This window comes from Desarmillaria tabescens (assembly GCF_030435595.1).
Source record: "Desarmillaria tabescens strain CCBAS 213 chromosome Unknown EV420scaffold_10, whole genome shotgun sequence".
Taxonomy (NCBI): Eukaryota; Fungi; Basidiomycota; class Agaricomycetes; order Agaricales; family Physalacriaceae; genus Desarmillaria; species Desarmillaria tabescens.
This window is the reverse complement of record NW_026848309.1, coordinates 572,564-596,857: the sequence shown is the minus strand read 5'-3', so window position 1 is coordinate 596,857 and position 24,294 is coordinate 572,564. Positions and strand designations below refer to the sequence as shown.

Genomic DNA, 24,294 nt, shown 5'->3' with positions numbered 1-24,294 from the left:
CATTCGTCAGGTCGAATTTTAGCTCGTCTCTCCAAAGCCCTCTGGAAGACAAGAACGGAGAAGAGTTTATCATCGCGCAACGACCTTGTCACGCTTTGGAAATTGAAAATGAGTGAGGAAGGTGATATTTTGGGGGAATAAGGAAAACGTCTTCAGCACTTCACTACCTCTTGGTAGGCCAGTGCTTGCTAGAGCGCAAGACATCAGTGTCCGGCTATGCATAGGCCAGGCTTGAAAATCAAGAATAACAGGGACAGTTTCATCTTCGTTGGTGGCATCGATTATCTGGTCAAGCTGAACCAAACAGAAATAATTGTGCTCCCAATAGAAAACTCAAAAGCCAGCACGGAAGATAGAGAAGATGGCTACCGGAATAACCGGATAGATGGAAAAAGGCCTCTTCGTTGTGAAAGGTAGGTATATGGTTTCATGGTGCTCTCACGTCGACATGTGTGTTTAATGAACTCAGAAGCGCTAGTTAACCACCCCGAGAGACAGGATGGTGTGATTATCCATTGGTTCATAAAAGCTATGCCGACTCTTTTCCATACGAAGACATCAGTCTTCGTCCGCAGAGTAAAGCTGAGCCGAAGGGACTATCCCATATTTTGTATATGAACATGCGAATCGTTACGGCATGTGAGCATCGGGGCCAAGCTAATGTGAATTCCCGAAGATAAGTGAAGTGCCCGGGGGCTGCAGAACAGACTCGACCCGGACTTAGTAGTACTTTAATGTGTCCTTAATGAGGCTGGATTTGAGCCGCCTGAGCAGTCTTCAGACCCACTGCTTCGTGAGTATCAAGGGAAGAGAGGATGCTTATTCCGGTTTTCATGTTCCTGAGAAGGAAGCTAACCAGAATCTGTACTGCGCATGTTTGTGCTATGCTAACGTTAACCGTACTTAACTTGAAGGACAATGTTCACCTCTGTCAATGGCCGCCGGAAGTTGACGCGTTGACGTCGTTGACCCCTGGAGAAGTGGTTTGTGGCTGTGTATTGACCATGTGGCTGTGCGATCATGCCCGAAACGGGGTTTTATGTCAGCCTTCGGTCCCCCCGTCGGCTGACTGTGACTTGCCTCTAAACCACCATCTCGTTGTCGTCGTCTCTGGCGCCGAACTCGTTCCTCGCCTGTACAGCGACGCAACGTCCGTGTAAGAAATGCCACCATTTCTGCTGCAGTAGATTGCTGGAATCCTGCTAATGACTTGTCTTTTACTTGTAGCTGCGTACTTGATAAACACATCTTGAACAGCGGCGCTTGCTCCAATAAAACATGGCCTATGCCCAAGCATTTCCGCTTGCACCGTCTCAAGCAAAAGCACCACCACCGCCGACATTCGGCCCTGACCTCGCTGTTCGCCTCATCTGTCCTGAATGCAGAGACCCCAACCCTCAGATTGCTGAAGAGTTTGGTTCCGGCGACCTTGTTTGTCGGAATTGCGGATTGGTGTTGGGTGATCGTATTGTAGATACGCGGAGTGAATGGCGTGTATGTTCCGGTTTTGTGTTCTATCATATTCCCCAAGTTGAAATTTTTTTTGATCTTAGACGTTTGCCAATGACGAAGGAGATGACCCATCTCGTGTCGGTGCAGCTAGCGATCCATTGATGGAGGGCATGGAGCAGCTGGACACGGTGATCAGTTTTAGGGATGGCGGGAACGGTCTGTCACGAGAACTTCAACGCGCTCAGTCCCGCGGGCAGGGCTCGCGGCAAGAGCGAAATCTCATGGTGGCATTCCGCGACATCTCCAGCTGGTGTGACCAGTTTTCTCTTCCCAAAACCATCAGTGATATCGCCAAGCAACTCTTCAAGCGTGCTGAACAAGAAAAAATTCTCCGGGGCAAGCCTATGGACGCCATCATCGCGGCCTGTATCTTCATAGCATGCAGACAGGCACATGTGCCGCGAACGTTTCGAGAGATATGTAATCTCACGCATGTCTCAAAGAAAGTCCTTGGGCAGTGTTACAAATCTCTTGAACAAGCTTTCAATCTCACTCCTGGAGCCTCGGCAGCTCATCCATCATTAGCACCGGCTACTGGTCCAGAGTCCCTCGTCGTGCGTTACTGCAATCACCTGGATCTTCCTCCGAATTTCCAGGCCATATGCTCTGATATCATCATTGCTGCACGTGAGTTGGGCATTGGTGATGGAAGGAGTCCGGTTTCTATTGCGGGAGGCGCAATATACTTCACCTGTCTTTTGCTTGGGAAGCCGAAGTCCACGAGGGACATTGGCGCCGTTGCTGGTGTTAGTGATGGAACGATTAAGCTTGTCTATCGCTTATATCTTGCGGAGAAGGACAAGTTGGTGAAGCAGAAGTGGATTGATGAAGGGAAGGCCAACCCAGACAATCTGAAAGACGCTGTATAGATCATTCATTCTCTCCTTTCTTTGTTTATGGATTCACGATCGTTCTACAATGTATCTACATAGTCATTGGTCATAACTCACATAAAATATTAATATTTGTTGGACAACTCTCAGCGAGTTCCCACTCAAAACATATTCAAGTAGTAGGTACAGACAAATCTAAAGAACGGAAGTCAACCAATAGTTCATCTTCTTTTCGCACTCTGCTTGCGCTTCGTGCTCCCACCGGACGAGTCTCTACCAAGAGCAATACCTCCTCGGCCTTTGCTCGCGAACCTCACAGCCTTCCGAACATTGACGACACCGTCTCCAGATGGCGGGGCTGCCCTCGTCTTCTTGGCGTCGCTTTCCATTTTGGATAGTAGAGCCAGAGATGCATTCTTTTCGTGTTCAACAGGTTGCTCATTGGCATCGAACTAACACCTCTACGTTAGAGACGATAGCAAGGACTGAGCAGTTACTGACCTTTCGTTTCACACCACGCATCTTCTTCTCGCCCTCGAGTTTCTTATCGAAGCGACCCATACTTGCGGTACTTACCCGCGCCGAAGAAAGTGTCTTAGCTATCTCTTTCTTCCGTTGTTCACGGGGATTTGTATCTGCTACTGAGGACGAAGGGCCCTGTGCACGGGCAAGGTTTTTCTCTCGTTGCTTTTCGTTTTTGGCTACTCTTGCTTTGCGTTCCTCGCGCGCTACTTTCCGAGGGTCGTGATCGACATCTGCGAAAGGTTTTCAAAGGATGCCGATAAAAGAGAGAAATTATGCGTACCGGCATTGAGAGGCACCTCTGTAATCCATTGCTCTTCAAGCTGCTTATTCTTCCCGTCTCTTCCCCAACTGTTAACCCATTCTTGTCTTTCCTCGTCCCACTCCTTCTTGTCCCTTCTCTTCTTCTGGATACCCTTCGCTGCAGCGAATTGCTCCCATTTGGTGGGTGGCTTGGGTTTTGGTAAAGGTTTGGCGCGGGGTAACTGAGTTTTTGGGGGTGCTAACTGGGCCAGAGGACCATCGTCAGAACTTTTTGTAGGAAGCGTAAAAAGAGACGAAAACAGTGATTGCACCCCGTCGCGTGCAAGAGACTGCAGATGTTCTTCAAGATTGGATCTAAGAAAATGTCAGACAGTTAAAGATTCAGAAGTCTAACCTGGACGAACTTGTAGCTGTCCTCATCAATGGGATTCGGGTCCATTACCGTGAGGTACCCTACATCAACGTCGAGCGGCGTTTCCTTTTCAACCGTTACCGGTTGACTAGGACAGAATTCTAAGACCAAAATTTAGGGTGATGATTCAAACTCAAGCTTACTATTTTGCGGCATGCGAGGCCAAGATATTCGAGACATCCATGGTGGATAAATGAGAAAGGTGCAAAGAAAACCGGGTGTATTTGTTGATCCCGAAGGCGCCAAACAACGCCAGTGCGGCTGTGTACATGGGGCCGTTTGAAGTTCACGGGATCTCTTTACTGCAGAGTTCTCAGTTCTTCTCCTAGGTGCTGAAGGATTTCTCCTCTTACGGTACAAATGAAGCATCCTTCACTGGTGTATCTCTGTATGATACAATGCTACCCGACTTGGTCCTGACCCCTGACGCTGGTCTACACAGAGGCTATGTCTATCCAATCTCTTCGCATAGGGAGTTGAATGCTAGCACGCCCCGCGGCTGATAGGGTATATGCAGGATGCCTACTGGGACCGTAATGTGTGTGGGATGGTTAGATTCTGCCTCACTATCATGCCCACGTTCTCTATTACACCGCAGTCTAGGCGACAGCACGACCCATCGGAAGTCGATAAAGTCTTAGTCTCCTTGAGATAGCCACCGGTGCTGCATCCTTGATTTCCAAACTGGACCATCAAGTCACGAACTTGCAGGAAATTTCTGAACAACCTACTTATTCTAGACGGCAGTCCCATCTGTTGATGTAAAATCTCCTCCCTTACCCCTTCTTTGCTCCCCGTATGGTCTTTTTTTCGCTGGCGTCTATCGACTGGGCCTCGATGCTGAGATTGCTATTGGCACCTAGGTGGACTTCAGAATCTCGACTTCATGGAGCACAAAAACGACTTTCATCGGAGATGACAAGGCACGGAACAATACATTTATCCCTATTCTAAGTCCCTTCTTCCAACGTCTCCGTGAGACATCGTTCAATGCGTCAATACTCGTGGGAAGGCTGTCTTCAAGATCTCAAATTTTGAAAAATCTCTATAAACTCTCGAGGACAGTCCATATCATCCGCGCATAAGTTGTCCCAAGTTGAGACAGCTGGTGGAAGATATAGGGCCTCGGATTCACCCTTACTGGTATATATATTTTGCCTTTCATTGAATATGGCTGCTGGTTCTTTCACAGGGAATATCCTTCAGTTTCATGGTATCATATCTTGTGATTTACCGTGTGGGGCACTCTCCCATGTTCTGCCGACCATCGGATTGTCGGTAGCAAAAATCCTGGTCGCGCGCTCACAACATTGCCTGTTTGACCTAACTAAGTATTGCGGGATGTTGAACGACTCGTCCGCAAGGATCCGTCGGTTGTATCGGCTTCCTTTCGCCGCGCATCGTTGAATGCTGGGCATAGTCAGTCTTTAGACACCTCGTCTTGTTCGAGCACTTTACGGGATGCCGAGCTGCGAGGCTTATGTCCCATTCTCATGCGGGTACAAGGACCGAGGCCGACGCACTGTGTTTTTGCCAAAACACCCGAAGCTGCTTCTCATGTAATCAAGATTGGGGCAGCCTCTTCAAGACAGTAGGGACCTGCCATGCCCAAATTTTCCTCAGGCCCCTCCATCGGGCCAAGACAACCAATCCACAATGTTCAGCCCGGGACAAGAGATCTTTGTCTATCTGGATCATCATTACTTATTCCCGCCGACAATTTTAGTCGATAAAATACTTGGAAACGCAATCTCTATGAATTGATACGAGAGAGTCGGAACTCCCAGGTTGCCTTGCACGCGAGCCGATATCTTTGGCATCTTGTCGATTTATTGCACCTGGCCATCTTGATACCTTGGAATTCTTCATCTTGGCTGTCATGGGAAATTTTCTCCACGTGGGCTACGTTAACGGTCACTCTACACGGCGTAAATTGTCATTACATATATTTCTCTTGAAACTAACAAACCTCTGACAGGGTGGGGAGGTCAGGTCATACAAACGCTATACTCTATTCTGATCCACTTCGAGCCTCGAAAGCGTGCACCGGTGCACGATCTGTGCATAATAAAAAGCCATGATTGGCCTGTCGCCTCCAGTGCATTGCCAAAATGAATTTTGGGGGGCTAGGATAAGAACTTGAGAACTTCGGAAGGAACGTGATTTCGCGATTTTCTTGATTGACGTTATTCCCGTCGGGCAATCATCAGTAGTACTGGTTGCTGCATGCTATGTCACCCCTTGGAACCACTTAAATCCACGTGAACGGCCCGAGGCCGTGAAAGAGTCGGTGCTAATTAAGTTTGCTCCCGTTAGTGTTGACAAACAGTCCCCTTTTAGATATAACCCACCGCCTTTCGCGCTCTGTTCCACACGGTGCCTGCGCTTTGGCTTTCCCTCGGACGATGTATTACCGACCAATTTTTCCTTTCTTTCATTTCGCTGCTATTGCGTCCGTTGATGACTACTCACGCACATAAACTCTCGCTTTCTTCTAATTCCGGCAGATATTAAGATTCATTGAAGCAAATTTCTCCCGGTACTAAAACTTGAATTCTTCCTCTGGCCAAATTACATCCCCTCCAAGAATAACAATACTTCTATCTCAACTCCAAGTGCTCAGCAGTATATGGGATAGCTCTATCTAGCTTCCGCCAAAGTAGCTCTCCGTCTGAACCGCCAAGTGGAGGGTTCATGCCATTCTCGTTCCATAGATCCCTCTGGAAAACGCGTCGAGATGAGTCTGAGAAAGTGGAGTAATACACGTTCTCGGCAACTCACGTCCATTTCTGCGATCTGTATTTCCCATCTGATCCCTCGCCCTTTCGTAAATGGCTCGATGGCTTTCTCGTATCGCTGCATGAAGTCTCTTTTGCGTTCGCGTCTGTAGGGTCTCCGTCAGTATTGATCCTTCTCGCATTGTACAAAAACGACTTGCGATGGAAGATGGCGGGCAATGTGATGGATGGATATCCTCACAAAGTCGGTGGTAGACTTCCCGCTGACATAGAAGTTCTCCTCTGAAACTTCGATGAAGTTGACTACAACGTAGAAGCGTGGAAGACCAGCTTTGGCATATACTTCGGTCACAGCTTCCGCGATAGACCGTTTGTCGCAGGGAGAGTAGAGCCCTTGGGGAACATAGAAACGATGGAAAGGCATGGGTATGATAGAAACGGACGCTGCGATTCTTGTACGCTCATTTCGTGGGAGTCCTTTTGTACTTGGATGGTCAATTGCAGCCCTTCGGGTCTCCCAAGGTGTATCGCATATCTGAGATCGGATTCAACTGAGCATTCGGGTCACTAACGACTTTTTTGAAGTCCGCTTCGAAATGTAGATGGCCCAATAAGCTCCAGCCGCGATGCTTTCACATTTTGGTATGGTCGGTGATGGGAAGCCCGAGGCACATTTATCGTCCAGCTCTTGATGTGAATCATTAGTGGATGATCAAAGATCGTGGCCTTGGTTTCTACCCTAAGGGGTATTTGGCGAGACTCTGGTTCACAGGCGCGTTTTGAACTTTTTCAGCCTAGAAGCTGCTAATTTCCGCAAGTAGTTCAGCAAGTTCCGAGGGCCGTGCATCGTTGCGGTGAGTTTCTTTGGGCGCATGATATCGAATGATAGTTGCCTACCGCCCAGTTACTCAATGGTGCACGCGTTATGAGTCAGAACTTGGAAACACCGCTCGAATACCCGTATCCAGTTATGATAACATTCAAAATTTCTCTTTTGGGAAACCCGCATAAACCGGGATCGGTTCCGACAAGTAGGAAGAACTCGATGGACGCGGCCTGGAAAGATATATACAGGGCTATAACCTTGTAAGGAACATTATACTACCATTATATGATATGACTCCGCGGTCAGTGCCGGTCACTGACAGATTCCCACAAGATTCATGGCTGCAGTTCGACCATTTGACATCAGCGTGCCCCTTCATATGCATGATAACTCTGACGTTCAGGGTAGCGTTGAGCCTCGCGGGTTTCATGAAAGTGGATGAACTTGGTCGCCCGGAGATGAAGCCTAGAAGACCGACTTAATTTGGAGTGAACTCTATTGACATCTACTAATTGGTGGGAAACTTTGGTAAGTCCAATAATTACTGTTGTATCAATTTCCCAGCTCGCATACCTATTGATTTCAGAAATAATATCTTGTGAACTTGAATTGAGTGTGCGCCGCGAAAAGGGGCAATATTTGTCTATGCTTGCACCCAAGGCTATTGGCCTGCCTCAGTTTGCCTCGGGGCTTCTTCATTCAACGCCCTTATCCAAAATCGCCATGGACAACGGAAACCAGAAGAATCCCACAGTAATTGATGTCCTCAACTCTCTGTTGAAGGCGCAAACAGGACAGGAGGTCTCTGAGCAAAATGTTGCTCAGCTCCTCATCAGCAATATGACAACACTGGTTCAGCAAGGGAAGCTCAGCCAACAACAAATCCTCCAGGCGCGTTTTTCGTGCAATGCTGGTCTTTTTTTCGTTGGAATAACAGATTCTGTGTCGGTTAGTTGAAACGATATGCCGATCAACACAAGAACAATCCTACTGTACCAACTTCGACGGGGACACCCACGGCGTCTACGTCGTCTGCTGCACAGTCTAGTCATCCGGCATTCAAAGGGGCGACAGACTCAGTTCCTAACCTTGCAAACACTCCTTCAGAGACCGCGTATCCTATAAGCTCAAACCTCAATCATATAACGAATCCGGGAGCTGTACAATGGACACAAACGCGACCGACACTAACGGGTGGTATTCCCAGTGGACGCATGTCTGGTACGCTGGTGTTCACTTTATTGCTAGATCTGTAGGGCTCATGTGTTGCCTCGGTCAGGTACCCCCGCTCAGATTGCCCGTCCAGCTGATGATTCGACAATGCTGTCTTTGGATGACAATCGATCGCGGCGGAAAAACACCCCTGGAGATCAGAGTATGCGACGAACAATACAAGACCTAGTAGCAAGTGTGGATCCGAACGTAAAGATAGAGCCAGACGTAGAAGATGTTGGTGCACTTTTACTCCCGAGTTTTTCCACGCCAATAATTTGTTTCAGCTGCTTCTATCGATAGCAGACGAGTTTATAGACTCGGTAACAAATTTTTCATGCCGACTAGCGAAGCATAGAGGCGGAGATACGCTAGAAGTTCGCGATTTACAGTTACATTTAGGTGAGTTCCCTCTTGTCTACACTACAATTCCAGTTAATGTTTCTTTAGAACGAAACCACAATATTCGAATCCCCGGATTTGCTTCTGATGAAACACGCATATCTTTGTCACAGTCATCAGTTGCTCCCGTTGCTCCTGCTCCCCAGGCCAAAAAGACAGCACAAGGAACCCATATGACGTTGCGGAGTCAACGCCTCAATCAAGTCCAGCAAGCCAAGAGAGAGGCAAAGTTGATGTAAGCGCTTGCGAAGGAGTTAGTAGCGCTTTTGGACTGGTTTTCATAGCTGTACACATACATTCCATGTAATATTATACTGTTACACCAAAATTGCATGTTCGAGTTTCGTCCCAATGCCCCGCCACCCAGTCTTAGCACCCACGGTCTGTGACATGCGACGCGTGTCTGCTAGAGCCTTGGAGATGAAGTTCGGGTCTGTGAGGGGCGTCATATCATCTCGCTTGGGAAGACGCTATAGCAGATATCAGAAACGGAAACGATATAAAGGGAGTAATCGACCTCTTTGATCACATCGTAGGGTGCCTCCCAGCCACTCGTCTCTCTAATTATCATGGGAGGTTCCGATGAGAATGAATGGTAAATTCTTGTGTCCGACGTACGAAAGAGTACGTTGTCGACTCGAAGGGTGAATCGACACAGAATAAAGATACACGTCGGCATGACACGCTAAATGACGCGTGAGTTCCTACACGGCTAATGAAAAAAGTAGGCTTACTATTCTCACAAGAAGTGCTGACGACCCATTGTCGTGCAGCTCGTCCTCGAACAAAGGTATCTCAGCGTAGAATAAGATCGGGTCGGGTCGAGTTAGCTCAGCGATGGGTATGTTATATGCTGGGTCAGTTTCGTCTGATGGAGTCCACGAAGGTAGAGTACCGGATTCCTCGGATTCTGCATGCCCTGTGTATATTGTAGTATATGTCCAGTCGTAAGGCTTGGTCGCAACGGTCTTCGGCATCGTGAGATTCGATGATGGGTCGGTTCTAGACGTTGACTGAGGTCAAGACTACGCTGGATACTAGGTAAGAGGAGGACGCACCGACTTTTCAGCCAAGCATCGGCGTAGTTGACCTTGACGCCGCCATCGCCATCCTCAAGCTCACCCTTTTTCACCAATCTCAAAGCGTCCGCGGCAGTAAATGAATATTTCCACCCAGAAGGACGGTGTTCAAGTGTTAGGATATTGTTCCCAAAGGTCATTTCAGGTAGAGGGATACCCAGAGATCCCTGGATGGTGTCGCATTCAAAGGCGTTGGATATCGGGTTCGTGGACGCGGTGATGACCCAGTTGTTGACGTGAATAGACCGTGAATTGGGCGATTCGAAGAGTTTGTGTTCTGGCACTGAGACTGCAGCAGACATGATTGCGTCAAGATGATTGGGCCCCGTGGGCGACGATAGTGAGGATGAGGTCGACGTCGTTGCGAACAGCGAGCAGTGGTCGGAATTTGAATACAGGAATAGAATCGTACGGGCAACGTGCTGCATATAACTTGCTTTCTTACTCCCAATGGATTCACGGCCCACATCGCCAGAGGCTCCTCCTCAAGACTTATGGTGAAGAAAGTCTACAGTTACCGTTGACAACGTTCTGACGGCGTGCAGGTCGTCCATTCTTGATTCTGTCTCGTCGTCGCGTTCAATAAATTCCAAACAAATCTTGTTGTTGGGCCAACCATCAGCAGGGAAATCCACGCTTGCTTCTGCGCTGCTGCAGAAACCACTGGATATCGATGACAAGGAGGACCGCAAGGTTGATTTTGCACTGGGATATGATTTTGCGGATGTAAGAGATGATGCGGATGAAGGTTTGTCGCTTTAACCTTTCATTCTGCTACTGTCATATGTTCATCGATGCTGTCAAGATACCCTTGCTAGACTGTCAGTATACACTGTACCGTCGTCCAATCCCTCCTATACCGCTCTCCTTCCTCATTTTCTACCACCGCGGACATGTCTACCACATACCCTTGTCATGATTGTGCTCGACTGGACGCGTCCTTGGACCTTTGTAGAGGAGCTAGAAATTTGGTTCAAGTGGATCGACGACTGGATCAATAGCGATAGCTCTCGCGAGGCGCAGATGGCAAGAGAAGAAGGTCGCGAACGGTGTAAGTGTTGACCTACAAGCCCGCTATCTTCTGTTTACACTTCTACAGTACAATCACATCTACAACATTATACGGAGCCGTCCAGTGACCCAATACCTGCGACGTCAACATTAACTTCAAGCACTCTATTGCCACTTGGCTCCGGGACATTCACTCACAATACAGCTGGCATTCCCATCATTGTTACATGCACCAAAGCTGATCTCATCGATGAAGGACATGATCTTGTAGCCGGAGCTTCGGGCATGGGGGGCATGGTAAAAGGTACAGGCGGAGAATGGGAGGAGAGAACCGACGGAATTATGCAAGTTCTGCGGACGATATGTCTGAAATGTAAGCTTGTTTCGGTGTTTTGCGGTAGCATTCGCTGAGTGTATATTTGCAGATGGGGCTGCATTATTCTACACTACGCCTCTACCTGCCACATTACAGGTATTGCGGCATTACGCGCTACATTTACTCTTCGCGCCACCCGCTCCTTCACCCGCTATGGCTGCTGGAGGAGAGTCTTCTGCTACCGTCAGGAACCCGTTTCCCTTCAAGCACAAGCCAAATCCTTTAGATCGAGACCATCTCGTCATCCCGGCGGGATGGGATAGCTGGGGAAAAATAGAAGTCGTGCGGCCGTTCGAACCTCGGACGTGGGGCGAGGCATGGGAAAGGGACTTGGAAGCTGGACAAGATCCAGCAACTGACGAGATGGGGGCTAAGAAGATGTTCCAGGCTTTAGTCCCCGACCAGGGCACAAAGGTAGGTTTCGTTATCTTTCTTTGAATTGCCGGCACTAACAGCTGCAAAGCCTCCGCCGCTACCGCCTTTCAACAGCCCTGTTCCCGAACAAACCTTCCTTTCAAAAAACTACGAGGAAAACCTCAAAAAGGCAGACCGAGATCCTCGAGGCGCTTTCCGCAATCCTGCAGAACTGGAAGGGGCGACTGCAGGTATCGTCGGTCCATTGGGAAGCAGCAGCTTCAACCTTCCAAACGTTGTTCGGGCGTTGTCTGAAATGGAGATGGGTAACAACAGCGGCAGTGGTCCATCAAGTTCGAGTGTCACGGACGCTGCTGCCGCGAGGAGACTTGCTGGACGGACAGCCACGGGGAGACCTACAACGTTGGGAACACAGACGTCACCAAGACAACCATCGTCGCCGTCGCTCGGGACTTCTCCGAGTCCTTCTGCGACTGGTGGACAGACGCAGCATGAAGTGCTTCAGAACTTTTTCCAAAGTTTGCTCAGCAACAGGGATCGTCCCAGTCCTGCTGCTTCTGCACCTCGCCCAGTAGCTAACGGAACTTCTTCGACGGCCTCGGGCGGCCAAGATGAGGCAAATTCATGATGTGTTTGCCTTTTGCTGTCTTTCTATTATTACACGTGGATGCCCGTTAATTTTGAGCAATATACATTTGACTATGATCCCCCGAGGACCGCCAGCCTTACATTGGCTAAGTACTTTTGGCACTCAGTGCAATGACGGTGTCGCGTCCAACAGCTTGACTTTCAAGATGTTCATATTGAGATGCCTGACACAAGAAGAGTCAGCCAAGCGCCACCTTTTTAAAGAGAAAATATACCTGACCGATATCGACACCATAACCTACCCCCTGGCTACCGACAAACTTTGCAGCGATTGTTATTATTACTGTATCGACTGAGTCCCGTTCGGCAAGGAAAGATCCAATAACTCGAGCGCCTCCTTCCACCATAAGTGACTGGACACCAAGTTCATGAAGTGTTTGTAAAAGGGACGGAACGGATAGCAATCCTTGAAGGCCTGGTGTCAGATCTGAAATGATAGCCTAGGGTAGTACTACTCAACCTCCTGTAGCTTGAACAGGTATAACGCGTGCTCCCGCAGCTTGTAAGGCCTCAAGGCGCGTTTTCCAAACGTCGTCGCTGACCTGTGGCTCGTGCGCGCATAGCACCCAAGGCCGCCTACCATTTCCACTTTTATAATTGACCAAAAGCTTGCACGTCGTTGGCAGGCGAAGCTGAGAGTCTAGAATTATCGGACGGGGGAGATTATACGAATACTCCTGACCAAAGGATGGACTTCTAGGTGGAAGATGGCGGGCTGTGATTCGTCTTTTCCATCTGAATGCACTATTCGGAGCCTCGGGCGCGTACCATTCAGCTGCGGGTTATCGTTAACAGCCGTCCCTATTCCCACCAGGATAGCATCATGCATCGTTCTCATCCTATCCATTGAAAATCAAAAAGCGGCCCTTGTTCGCGAGAAAATGGACCAGACCAATGCGTCATGATCATGCTCTCCTTTCCACTCAGGATAAGCTGTGCACCATTCTGTCCCGATATTTTCGCATCTAGGGACTGTGCGAATGTGAGAGTTACCTTGGGACGCTTTTCCCCAGGTGTGTGTGGTATTGAACGGTTCAGAATCGATGTTAGATACTGTGGTGGTTCTGGATCCATATCAAAAGCGCCCGGCCCGTAGTGCCGCCAATTTGATCAAGTCATTTGCTTTTGTTTTGCAAGAGCCTCGGCCAAATTTCTCGCTCGGACGTCGATGGCGGTAACAGATTCAATCTCGGTCTTCGCAGAGGGGACATTCGAAGAACAGGTATGTCCTAGATTCTAATAAGGGTCTATTTTAGTTGAAACTTTGCTCTAGATTCAGGAATTAGTGTTCTACATAGTCCGAAATCAAGAAGAAGAGCGCCCTGTTCTCCTTCGCCCTTTCCAAGATGCTTTCAAAACGGAAAATGCGCAGAAACCTCTAGCAGAAGACTTGGAAAGACGCCAAAACATTTTTGCGATGGTGATGGCTGAGGTGAAAGGGCTTGGAGACGGATCGGATAAAGGTACGTGTTGCTCTTTAGCTTTTCTTCCGATGTTCATTCTGTTTTACAGAGATCGAGGGATTTTTCAATCTCCTTTTTTCACATATCTTTTCGCTCTACTCGTACGAGTCACCCATGACGAGAGAATACGTTATACAATTGCTTGGAACCGTGACCTCAGCACCAGCCCAACAAACTGCCATCAAATACCGGATGTGGGACTGTTTCTTCTTTTGTACACAAAGAATCAAACTAAACTACATTTTATTAGATTGTCTAATTTATTCAACACTCTCCTGAGGACGTCGCCATTACGGTATCTCGTCTATAATTCCTTACTGGACACCGCTCTGTCAACCGACGGCGTCGAGGTCTTGCAACTCTCAAGAGCAGAAGTAGAAAAATGGCTCAGCGAATGGGACATATCACCTGAGGAGAAAAGCACCTTCTTGAAAAGTATTGTAGATGCCTACGCAAAATCGGGTCAACCGTGAGTCACGTATCATTTCCTCTGCCGAATAACCTTCCGTCTTACGTTGCTATAGCACAACATCGTATGAATATTCGTTGTCATACGTCCGCTCGCTTCCCGCCACCTCAGATGTTGCAAAGGCTGCAGCTCTCGACGTCATTGCCACCGCGCTGCGCCTTCCATTTACATTTGACTTTGACCCGTTATTCAAGCTGGATGCAGTCGTGGCAGCCAAAGGTCACGATCTTTTCTCTCTTCTCCAAGTCTTCCTCAGCGGCGGTCTATCCGAGTTCAAGACATGGCAACAAACTCATCCCGGCGTGCTCGAGAAGTTTGGTGAATGCAGTAATATCATTCTCCGAACTATTTTCTGACGGTTGGCATGTAGACCTTGAAGTTACGCAACTGGAGCGCAAAATCCGACTCCTCACCCTTGCATCGTTAGGGTTCCAAAAGGTGGGACAGAATGTTCCTTACTCTAAAATAGCGGAAACGCTGCAGGTCGATGTATCTGAAGTGGAAAAATGGGTTATCGATGGTACGATCTCTCATTTACTTCCATATCCACTGTTGTCCGTCTAAAGACATGTTTCAGTCATTCGTGCAGGCTTACTCTCGGGAAAGCTGTCGCAAACGACTCAATCTTTGCATATCATGCGGTCAACAGCACGGACATTTGAACGAGAGCAGTGGGAAGTTCTGGAAAAGAGGATGTTAGCTTGGAAAGCCGGTCTTGCTGGCGTTTTGGAAGTCGTTGCTAGTGCTAGGAGACAAAATGGAGTACACGGCATACCCACATCTGCCTAGTCGGAATGACAATTCAGCTTGTGCACCCCAGATGTTACATAAATCCAATTCCCTAGTGGGAGAGTATTTACCATTTTAGATGTATCTAAGGTGATATGTAGTGATGGATGTATGTATGTCTAATGGTTGGCCGGGACCGACGCGAAACACAACGAAAGACAGTGCGTTCAAATTATACAGTGAGCCGTTGACAATGTTACCATTCACCGTCAAACCCGATGAATCCTGAAGCATATCATTAGCATCAGAATCATTTCAAAGCAATGCATGAACATACCGGAAAGCAAAAATACCGGGAAATATCTTTTCTTTTCCAGAGTCGAGCACCAATTCCACGCGCTCGTCAATCTCCCATCTATACAACTTCCGGCATCAAAGAAATTATCGGCCCCGGATCCATCAAAACCGTGCCGGAAAAAGTCTCCTAATATCTCAAGGATGAGGTTGTCTGTCGACCCAAACTCATCGTCGATGTATGAGCGGAGGGCGGGTTTGGCTTCTATGGTGGGTATCTGTTGTAGGGTATTACAAATAGGAAGAAGAATGCGGTAGATCTGAGTGTATTTGTCTATGAAGAGGAGAGCGTTCGGGACATTGTGATCACCCATGTGGACCACACTGGAACCTATCCATGTACCGACGCTTTTCTGGGCCTTGTGGAGAATGCTATGCATCATTCGAGACGTTTTTGGACATGCCTGGACACGGTTAAGTCCTTGGCCAGTGTCGCGTAAACGGTAAGGAATGTTCTCCGAGAGCAGATCCTGCTCGGCCAGGGACCAAAGATGGAACATGTCTAGCGAACATGGTGAGATTTAGGTTTGGTAGGGATCTTTGGAACATACCGTGAAGAATTTCCTTCCATAGCGTAAGGCTCTGCAGTACATATGCATACTGCTTACTATGATCATGCGATAATCTCGCTCCTTCGCGACCCTAAGAACAAGTTGAGCAGAAACCCACGCCAAGCATTGCATTTCTTACAGAGCGGATAGCCAGACTGGTCTTATTGTCCTTCGCTTGTGTGGGGTGAAAGTACTGCTTGAGGTACGTAATCATACGTTCGCATGGATCGCGGTTAGCGCGTAAAAACGCGTGATTGTCACCGATACTGTACAGACATTGTCGTACGTTCTCTTGCGATAGACCGTTTCGTACGTAACGAGACGCGAGAGTTTCGATGGCACGCTCTTTTCTTTTAATGTCTTTTTGGACGTCACGTCGTGGCCGACCTTCAGCGTAGATTTCTTTGGTCGCCACTGGGACGAGGTCATCTCGCAAAAGATCTAAGGCGCCGACCTCCTCTAGCACTGTATAGACGGTCTTGATAGGCTTTACACAGGAGAAGCTAAGCATATCCTTGACCTCTGGAGACTGACTATCCTACAACTCGACGTGAGTTGTAATCAAATACAGGTGGCAAATAGATCCAACCTGAAGGAGATAAATGAGCTTTCCGTAGGTCGTCCGCATCTTATCGGGATTCATGATCTTGTGCCTCCGGCCGAGTTCGAAAACGGTTTGATAGAACGTAGCATTGGCTTCAAAATCGCGGTCCTGGAATAGTTCCTGCCCTTGCTTGTAGTCTGCAGAAAGTAGAAGTCCGGACATTATAGCACACAACTCGCGGATCTGGTTGACGATTCTTTTCGACTTCGACTGGCCAAAACTGATGGTATCAATCTTGTCCGTGTACTCTGATACTGACAGCGCAGCTTCCAGGAGACGTAGATATTTGCGTTCTGCCAGGCTAAGACGGAGGGGAATGAACTTTGAACGTTCGACGAACCATTCCCCGCTTTTTTCGCCCGCTCCAGGTTGAGCATCCAGCAGCAGGGGAGCAGGGCCAGCCGTCACCCGTTCCCAGTCATCATCATCAGAGTCGGCAGCATCCCCATCGACGTCCATCTACACACATGAGATAGGCAACGTGTCTGAACACAAGGTAACTCACTGATGTCGACCCATTGCTCGTCGGCTCTGCTTTACTCTTTTCTGGGCCCTCTAGTTGTTTGAACATGTGTGATTTCCGGGTTCCCTTTCGATGCTGGGCAGCAAAGCAGACTTCACAATATGCGTCGGTGCACGTTATGCATAGGACCTGTGCCGGCTGGTCTAGACCACCGTTAAGCTTAGAATAGAATCAACAAAAAGGACTTTGTTACCTTCGCATTCGATACAAAAACCTTCTGCTGGAGGCTTCTCGGGGGTCTCTTCATCCCAGCCGGCAGCCGATGAACCATTGATGCCGGGGTGCTCTAACGACTCGTGGTTGGCACCAAGAATATTTTCAAGCGAAAATACGCCGTTTGTCGCTGTCGCCATTGCATTTGTACCGGGGGTGGCGTTGGACATTGGACAAGCACTTTACGCGTGTCATTGAAATTTGTCACTTGAGGGCATTGAACAACAAGTATAAATTTACCCGCCTTACGACCGGCCCGGGACTCCGATCCCTACTTGCCGACCGCCACCTTCGAATTTTTTATTACATTTTTGAATTTGCTCAATACCGTCATGATGCGCCATATGGAAACGATTCTTATCAAGGAGAACCGCCTTATCGGCTTGGTGGTGACTGAGCATTCGGGCGGATACCTAGTGAGTATCATCAGCTTGATGTTTGGGCTGAATGTTCACAGAAAGCGGTAATAGATGTCCCAGGAATCTTCAAATCCCCGGCAAACGCCTGCTATTGTTTGACTTGTTGACACATGAGTGATAGGGCCGCTTCAATTACACTATCTCCCATCACCTCGCTATTTTATATCCAGTTTTGTCCCACGGATGGCCTATAAGTACCGGGCAATTTGAGTCTCTCATTCCCACTCTTCCGTGTAAAACGCGTCTGGCAACGATGAGGCTGCTACCGTTTGTCGCGTTCTTCGTTCCATTCGCATTCGCAAGTTCAGATACGAAGCGATGGGTTCCCAGGGAAAAAGAGACTTTCAACGCTCCCAACGGATGGACTAAACACAGCCTTCCTTCCCCAGACCATATGATCGAGCTCCAAATCGGTCTTCGCCAGCCCAGCTTTCATGTTCTTGAACAGCACCTCTGGGAAGTCAGCGATCCCGACCATCCCCGTTACGGTCAGCATCTTTCTAAAGAAGAGGTCGACGCGTTGGTTGCACCCGACGCTGAAAGTCTCGAACTTGTGCATGAGTGGCTTGCTTCATATGGTGTGGACGAGGTATCCGAGTCTTCGGCACGGGACTGGGTTAGAGTTACTCTACCAGTGCAGTTGGTTGAAGAAATGCTGGACACGGTAAGCGGTCGCATTATCTCATCCTCTTAATGCTTTCTCATCTCTGAGTAGACATACCATGTCTGGCAACATACTGACGGAGACTATCTTGTCCGCACGACGCGTTATAGTCTTCCGGAAGTCCTCCTAGACCACATTGATGTTGTACAGCCTACAACGTTGTTTGGACGTTGGAAAGGCATGAAAAGTACTGTCATTGATTTCGAAAATTTCGACCTGGGGAATACCGCCGATGTAGCCAAGCTCGATGCTGAAACCGACGACGTCGATCCGGCTTGTAACGTTTCCATCACCGTCAGCTGTCTGAAACAGCTCTACAACGCCGTCGGCTATGTTCCCTCCGATTGCAACAAAGACAGCTCCATTGGGGTCACCGCGTATCTCGAGCAGTACGCGAACGAAGCAGACTTACAGCTGTTTTACCACGACCAGGTTCCCGAGGCCGTTGGTTCTACTTTCGATTTCATTTCGGTCAAAGGCGGTCTAAATGACCAGAACATCAGCTTGGCTGGTGTGGAAGCCAATCTTGATGTTCAGTTCGCATTCGGACTTGCGTTTCCCATTCCCAGGACCTTTTATTCGACTGCTGGTCGTCCACCTTTCATCCCGGATGAAACTTCCACCGAGAACACCAATGAACCATATAATGATGTGCGTATCGAAGTGGACGCAATTCAAATTGCTCATTTTTTCCATTAGTGGCTTGATTTTGTTTTGTCGCGTCCTGATCCTCCCAGAGTCATCTCCACTAGTTATGGAGAGGCCGAGCAAACGGTGCCAGAAAGTTATGCTCGTCGCACATGTCAAGGCTTTGCTCAACTTGGCGCTCGGGGCGTTACCCTGACCTTTTCCAGTGGCGACGGTGGTGTAGGAGATGGTAACCCAGATCCCGCTACCCAACAGTGCATTACCAACGATGGCCAGAACAGGACACAGTTCATGCCTCTTTTCCCCGCGTATGTGATAATGTGTCCCTGTTTCCTATTCTATTCACTCATGCATACTATTCAAGTGGATGTCCATTGTGCGCACTCCCTCGTGCTTCCAACTGCGACCTTCTGACTTCTTGCTAGTGTGACTGCAATCGGAGGAACTGTGAATGTCCCCGAGATAGCCGTAGACTTCTCTGGCGGTGGATTTAGCAACTACGTGAGATTTCACCATTATTCCACCATTACTTATATTGATTTCTTCGTGTAGTTCTCTCGTCCTTCATACCAAGATGCAGTTATCGATGCTTACTTGAACATGTTACCTGAAGGTACCTACGAGGGACTATTCAACAGGTACGCGTTCTTTTCTTGTCTGTGCCTGAATCTGTAGTAACATTCCCCTCATCTCCAGATCAGGACGAGTACGCTGGAATTTCGGCTCTTTTCGATATCAATCTCATCATTTTCTTCCAGGCATTCCCAGACATCGCCGCCCAAGGACGTCGTTTCCGAGTGTGGTTCCAAAACACGACTATCTCCGTTGGTGGCACCTCCGCGTCATCGCCTACAGCAGCTGCTATTTTTGCGTTGCTGAATGATGCTCGGCTCGCTAAAGGTTTGCCGACCCTGGGATTCGTTAATCCTTTGTTGTACAAGGACGAGATCAGCGCGACATTTAATGACATCACTGAGGGGAACAACCCTGGATGTGGAACTCCTGGATTCAATGTGAGCGCTTGGTGGTCTGCAATACTGCTCAGGACTGACATGGTTTATCTATCTAGGCTACCAAAGGTTGGGATCCTAGTGAGTACTGTTTTTCGTTGCGCCTAGCACGTCTTTCAGTCTAATGCTGACTACTAACAATCCAGTAACCGGCTTTGGAACGCCTAACTTTGGTTGGTTGAAAGAACTTCTCGCACCTTAGGATCTCAACTTACACACTCGTTTCAATTGCTGTCTATCCGTTACCCTATCCATACTCACATGTACTTTCCTTTGTTATAGCATGTCTGAAAGTTATCACTGTCGAGCCGACCGAGATAATACGAAAGCTTTGAAGCTAACAACCGTTCAAATTCGATGATATTCTAATAGGACTGTTCTAAAAACGTATCCATGTTTTTTGAAATGTTTCCCGCCAAAATTAGTAATGCGGCGCTATGTTTCGTACATTGCACAAGTACGTTGACTGTGCCCTAACCTATCCCTCAGTCTTCGATTTTAATGTTCTCGATGAGTTCGGCTGGCTAGGCCGCACTTGGCCTCTGTATGCTCTACATGGAGAGACTGCCTGACAAGTTTCTCAGCGACCACACACTGGCACCCGTCCTTCGTGACGTAATTGAGTTTGAACGATGCTTCTTGCAGTCCGAGTCCGGTCATATCCACTGCGCATGTACTTAGGGATTCTCAGGTTCGTGATGTGTCAAGGCTATCCCGGGAGGAGGAACATTTATGTAATGACCAACGCCAGTATAAAATGATTCGAAGCTTTTGGGGGCTTCTGGTCGACTCTTCCCCCTCCAGACATGAAGTTGTGGACCGCTCTTTTCTCCCTAGCTGCCTCTGGTGCTCTAGCGGCGCATAGTGTCAAAGAGACGGTCGTTCCTCCTCGAGAGTGGATTCGCGACGGACTTGCTCCTTCCAGTCACATCCTAGAACTGCGAATCGGTCTTCGGCAATCCAATTTTGACGCTCTTGAACGACACCTGTACGAGGTCAGCGATCCTTCTCACAGCCGGTATGGCGAATACCTGTCCAAGGAGGAGGTAGAGGACCTAGTCGTGCCTCATCCAGAAAGTTTGACAGCAGTCGACGCGTGGCTTTCGTCTTACGGCCTTCCAGAAAGCGAATACATCCGTTCTTCAGCCAAGGACTGGCTAACCATCAATATCCCGGTCAGCCTTGCCGAGAAGTTGCTGGACACGGTGAGTCTATGCATGCCTTCTACGATTGTATAGTAGACGTTCTTCGATCTCAGGAATATCATGTCTGGAGACACGCCGAGAGCGGAGAGTACATTGTTCGAACGACCAGTTACAGCCTACCACCTCATTTGCACGACCACATCGATGTCATCCAACCCACAACCATTTTCTCTCGTATGATGGGCTTCAGGTCTACCATCCACGATTTCGATGCTTCGCCCGCGGCAATGAAAGTATTGAATGGCACGACCACGGATCTGGACTCTGGTGCCATCATCGACAACAGCTGCAAATATGCGATTACTCTAAACTGCCTCGAACAACTATACAACGCAGCTAACTATAACGCCACGGACCAATCTAAGAATGGCATCGGTATTACCGGGTACCTGGAGGAATACGCCAATGATCAGGATTTGCAATCTTTCTATGGCGAACAGCGACCCGAAGCTCAGGGCTCTCAATTCGGAGTCGTGTTGATAAATGGTTAGCAGCCACATATTGCTTGATCAGTAGCTCTTGCTCAAGATCTATGAAGGTGGCCAGAATCCTCAAAATGTATCACAGGCTGGCGCTGAGGCGAACCTTGACGTTCAATTTGCTTTCGGGTTGAGTTTCCCTATCAAAGTATGTCCATTTGAACCCGAAACAATTTCCGTTCTGTAGACAAATCCCGCTTTAGTCTACCTTCTATTCGACGGCTGGTCGTCCACCTTTTATCCCGCCATATCAGACTAGCAATTCTAGTGCTCCTTCCAATACGAATGAACCTTACGCAGAGGTAAGTGCCTGCTCAAATATCAGTAAAATTAGCAAGATGTTGACACTCATCTAGTGGCTTGACTATATGTTGGATCAAGAGGACCTCCCGGCGACTATTTCCACGAGTTATGGAGATGAGGAAAATACCGGTATAGAGGGCGAAATGTACGGGATGCATCACTGATACTTATAAATTTTCTTCAGTTCCCTTGGACTATGCACGTCGTATCTGTCAAGGCTTTGCACAACTCGGTGCGTTTCGTAGCATTGCCCGTCTTCTTCTTTTGCTAAGCTTTCGCAGGAGTTCGCGGTATCTCTTTACTATTCGCCAGCGGCGACAGTGGTGTCGGTAACGGAGAGTGCATCACAAATGATGGTACCCAGGCCAAAAGATTCGTTCCAAGTTCGTCTCGTAATTATCTTCATGCACATGAAAAGGAACTCAGCTTCCTTTAGGTTTCCCTGCGTCTTGCCCCTAGTAAGTGGTTATAAGCTCATCAGCTAAGTTAAAATGACAGGTTTGCAGCGTTACGGCAGTGGGTGGAACATCAGGCATCCCAGAGCGGGCGGTCTATTTCTCCGGGGGCGGCTTCAGTAACTATTTCGCTCGTCCCAAATGGCAGGACAGAGCGGTCAAGGAATACCTCGCAGGCCTTCCCAATGGCACCTACGAGGGCCTTTACAATGCGTACGCGTAGGCTTATCTCTTTGAATGACAATGACTAAACGAGATCCTAGTTCCGGAAGAGTACGCTGATTTTCCGGGTACAAGCAATGTTGCTTACAATTATTATAGGGAATCCCAGACGTCTCCGCATATGCAGTGAACTATCGCATTTGGTACAGGGGATTAGCATCCAGTATCGGTGGGACTTCAGCGTCAGCGCCTACGTTCGCGGGACTAGTTGCTTTGCTGAATGACGCCAAACTGAAAGCCTCCAACTCAACCCTAGGATTTTTGAACCCGCTACTCTACAAGAAAGGTTTAGCGGGTTTCAATGATATCAAGGCCGGGAACAATCCTGGCTGCGGTACTGACGGGTTCAATGTAGGTTTTTCTGTCAGGTAACCTATCTTCTCAAACTGACGATGATACGATAGGCGACTAAAGGCTGGGATCCAGGTCAGTATGATGAGAACCTCAGTGTTGCCCTTAGGCTTACGAATGACAGCGACCGGCCTTGGAACCCCCAACTTTGGGAAGCTCAAGGACCTGCTGACTGGTTAAGGCATCCATACCAAAAATACAGATATATACCACAGACCCGTAAAGATGTACAATTATATACACAACGACGGAGGTCATTTCTTCATTCGTTTCTTGAACCGCTTCATGACCTGCGTAGCAGCGAGTTAGAATATAAGGCTTTGAATGACTAAGCACAGACCAATTCGTCCGTAGCCATCTGAGGTTTGTCGTTCGACTTTTGTGGTTTGTCTTCCGAAGTAGGCAAACCCATAGCCTCCAATTTGGCGTCCCGCATAATGTCAGCGTCCGATTTAGATTTCAAGTTGGGTCGATAGACTGTGCGTGTCAAAATCCCAGTACGCAATGGAACAGAATTGAGAGCTCACAGCGATTAGCAGCTAGATGGGCTTCATCGTTATTCATAGGCCGTCTTTCCTGTTTTCCCTCAGCAACAACGCGTTTAGCTTTCTCGGTATCTTCGATGTTTTTCAACCTCGCACTGACAGGGACATTACATGTGAACACTCAGACATAAAGGACGATGACTCACTCCATGCCAAGGTCGACCTCAGGTATGGCCGTCAGCATTGATATACTGTTGGTGACGCTGCCGTCGTCTGCGGTCGGTTTCTGCTGATCAACTTTCCACCGGTCTGAAATTTGGTACAGCGCCTCCTGTGGATCCATGGGTTTGTTCTTGTCCTCCGAATCGTCGCGCGGGTGGCTTCTTATCTTGAGGTTTTCCTCTATATATGCCATCCTACAGAGCATGGTCGGTCAGTATGCCAGCGAGGAGACATGATGGTCTAGTACATGTGCTTGTCGACGTCGAGGGCATTGGTCTGTTGAGTAAAGTTGTTCGACCGCACTACTCTCCGAGCTCTAGCATCCCTTTCCTCGTCGCTGTAGCCACATTCGTATGATTAACATGTCACAAGAGAAACGTATTCGCAGACGTACTCCTCCTCGGGATCAATGGTGGCACCCTTCCTCAGTCCTCCCTGTTCCTGTATTTCCTCAACAGGACGCTTCCGTTTCTTTTTCGTGTCCCCCTTGTTTAATTTCGTTGCGTCGATACCCTGCCGTGACTTTCTCAGTCTTCGGAGCTCAATGAGGTCAGATAATCTACAACCGTCACTGTGAACAAACTTCCATGACCAGGAAGGAAAACGCACGGCAATTTATCGTCACCTTCTTCTTCTATCTCTTTGTCCTCTGATTCTGGCGACACTTCACGGACTCTTGGCTGAGGTCGGGACCGTTTCTTGATCATGGTTCAAG

General features: G+C 48.4%; 12 protein-coding genes across 12 annotated transcripts; 6 read left to right on the top strand and 6 right to left on the bottom strand.

Moving 5' to 3' along the window:
* The first annotated feature begins 1,074 nt into the window (after positions 1-1,074).
* EV420DRAFT_1527293 (cyclin-like protein) lies at positions 1,075-2,492 on the top strand. Its single transcript, XM_060472454.1, has 3 exons — positions 1,075-1,156; positions 1,228-1,494; positions 1,554-2,492. The coding sequence occupies exons 2-3, from the start codon at positions 1,279-1,281 to the stop codon at positions 2,379-2,381; spliced, it is 1,044 nt and encodes a 347-aa protein (XP_060333545.1). The 5' UTR covers positions 1,075-1,156; positions 1,228-1,278; the 3' UTR covers positions 2,382-2,492.
* Positions 2,493-3,799, bottom strand: EV420DRAFT_1527290 (ribosome biogenesis regulatory protein-domain-containing protein). Its single transcript, XM_060472453.1, has 5 exons — positions 3,687-3,799; positions 3,536-3,631; positions 3,151-3,485; positions 2,847-3,100; positions 2,493-2,797 (listed from the first exon to the last, which is right to left on the bottom strand). The coding sequence occupies exons 1-5, from the start codon at positions 3,725-3,727 to the stop codon at positions 2,567-2,569; spliced, it is 957 nt and encodes a 318-aa protein (XP_060333544.1). The 5' UTR covers positions 3,728-3,799; the 3' UTR covers positions 2,493-2,566.
* Positions 3,800-6,143: 2,344 nt separating this feature from the next.
* On the bottom strand, positions 6,144-6,705 carry EV420DRAFT_1640106 (putative oxalocrotonate tautomerase; the record flags this gene model as incomplete). The annotated part of the gene is made up of 3 exons (XM_060477056.1): positions 6,144-6,263; positions 6,325-6,399; positions 6,469-6,705. 3 exons carry the CDS (start codon positions 6,703-6,705, stop codon positions 6,144-6,146), a joined length of 432 nt encoding a protein of 143 aa, XP_060333543.1.
* A 1,125-nt stretch (positions 6,706-7,830) lies between these two features.
* EV420DRAFT_1266142 (transcription initiation factor TFIID subunit A-domain-containing protein) lies at positions 7,831-8,960 on the top strand (the record flags this gene model as incomplete). Its single annotated transcript, XM_060467312.1, is given in 5 exon segments — positions 7,831-8,049; positions 8,061-8,328; positions 8,387-8,556; positions 8,607-8,721; positions 8,770-8,960. The coding sequence occupies 5 exon segments, from the start codon at positions 7,831-7,833 to the stop codon at positions 8,958-8,960; spliced, it is 963 nt and encodes a 320-aa protein (XP_060333542.1).
* Positions 8,961-9,038: 78 nt separating this feature from the next.
* On the bottom strand, positions 9,039-10,102 carry EV420DRAFT_1640104 (TIP41-like family-domain-containing protein; the record flags this gene model as incomplete). Its single annotated transcript, XM_060477055.1, has 4 exons — positions 9,039-9,191; positions 9,239-9,406; positions 9,456-9,723; positions 9,780-10,102. The coding sequence occupies 4 exons, from the start codon at positions 10,100-10,102 to the stop codon at positions 9,039-9,041; spliced, it is 912 nt and encodes a 303-aa protein (XP_060333541.1).
* Positions 10,103-10,207: 105 nt separating this feature from the next.
* Positions 10,208-12,290, top strand: EV420DRAFT_129782 (dynein light intermediate chain-domain-containing protein). The gene is made up of 6 exons (XM_060468352.1): positions 10,208-10,297; positions 10,346-10,548; positions 10,606-10,851; positions 10,900-11,184; positions 11,237-11,601; positions 11,651-12,290. Exons 1-6 carry the CDS (start codon positions 10,251-10,253, stop codon positions 12,188-12,190), a joined length of 1,686 nt encoding a protein of 561 aa, XP_060333540.1. The 5' UTR covers positions 10,208-10,250; the 3' UTR covers positions 12,191-12,290.
* A 6-nt stretch (positions 12,291-12,296) lies between these two features.
* On the bottom strand, positions 12,297-13,284 carry EV420DRAFT_1265959 (dihydrofolate reductase-like domain-containing protein; the record flags this gene model as incomplete). Its single annotated transcript, XM_060467300.1, has 5 exons — positions 12,297-12,374; positions 12,426-12,625; positions 12,671-12,925; positions 12,979-13,049; positions 13,103-13,284. The coding sequence occupies 5 exons, from the start codon at positions 13,282-13,284 to the stop codon at positions 12,297-12,299; spliced, it is 786 nt and encodes a 261-aa protein (XP_060333539.1).
* A 65-nt stretch (positions 13,285-13,349) lies between these two features.
* Positions 13,350-15,156, top strand: EV420DRAFT_129738 (uncharacterized protein). The gene is made up of 7 exons (XM_060468351.1): positions 13,350-13,432; positions 13,484-13,673; positions 13,723-13,867; positions 13,924-14,142; positions 14,198-14,460; positions 14,513-14,662; positions 14,720-15,156. Exons 1-7 carry the CDS (start codon positions 13,379-13,381, stop codon positions 14,929-14,931), a joined length of 1,233 nt encoding a protein of 410 aa, XP_060333538.1. The 5' UTR covers positions 13,350-13,378; the 3' UTR covers positions 14,932-15,156.
* Positions 15,128-17,286, bottom strand: EV420DRAFT_1266442 (uncharacterized protein; the record flags this gene model as incomplete). Its single annotated transcript, XM_060467330.1, has 7 exons — positions 15,128-15,156; positions 15,209-15,727; positions 15,777-15,867; positions 15,916-16,314; positions 16,366-16,839; positions 16,886-17,046; positions 17,097-17,286. The coding sequence occupies 7 exons, from the start codon at positions 17,284-17,286 to the stop codon at positions 15,128-15,130; spliced, it is 1,863 nt and encodes a 620-aa protein (XP_060333537.1).
* A 394-nt stretch (positions 17,287-17,680) lies between these two features.
* On the top strand, positions 17,681-20,361 carry EV420DRAFT_129355 (peptidase S8/S53 domain-containing protein). The gene is made up of 10 exons (XM_060468341.1): positions 17,681-18,199; positions 18,251-18,850; positions 18,899-19,155; positions 19,212-19,223; positions 19,273-19,348; positions 19,400-19,485; positions 19,544-19,553; positions 19,606-19,860; positions 19,917-19,938; positions 20,004-20,361. The coding sequence occupies exons 1-10, from the start codon at positions 17,789-17,791 to the stop codon at positions 20,057-20,059; spliced, it is 1,785 nt and encodes a 594-aa protein (XP_060333536.1). The 5' UTR covers positions 17,681-17,788; the 3' UTR covers positions 20,060-20,361.
* Positions 20,362-20,663: 302 nt separating this feature from the next.
* Positions 20,664-23,052, top strand: EV420DRAFT_1477521 (tripeptidyl peptidase A; the record flags this gene model as incomplete). Its single annotated transcript, XM_060469423.1, has 13 exons — positions 20,664-21,062; positions 21,116-21,548; positions 21,601-21,689; positions 21,745-21,843; positions 21,898-21,973; positions 22,029-22,076; positions 22,126-22,227; positions 22,281-22,302; positions 22,351-22,512; positions 22,563-22,572; positions 22,621-22,872; positions 22,926-22,947; positions 22,982-23,052. 13 exons carry the CDS (start codon positions 20,664-20,666, stop codon positions 23,050-23,052), a joined length of 1,785 nt encoding a protein of 594 aa, XP_060333535.1.
* A 74-nt stretch (positions 23,053-23,126) lies between these two features.
* On the bottom strand, positions 23,127-24,286 carry EV420DRAFT_1640098 (hepatocellular carcinoma-associated antigen 59-domain-containing protein; the record flags this gene model as incomplete). Its single annotated transcript, XM_060477054.1, has 7 exons — positions 23,127-23,162; positions 23,213-23,349; positions 23,400-23,512; positions 23,564-23,773; positions 23,827-23,916; positions 23,974-24,138; positions 24,189-24,286. 7 exons carry the CDS (start codon positions 24,284-24,286, stop codon positions 23,127-23,129), a joined length of 849 nt encoding a protein of 282 aa, XP_060333534.1.
* Between the last annotated feature and the right edge of the window lie 8 nt (positions 24,287-24,294).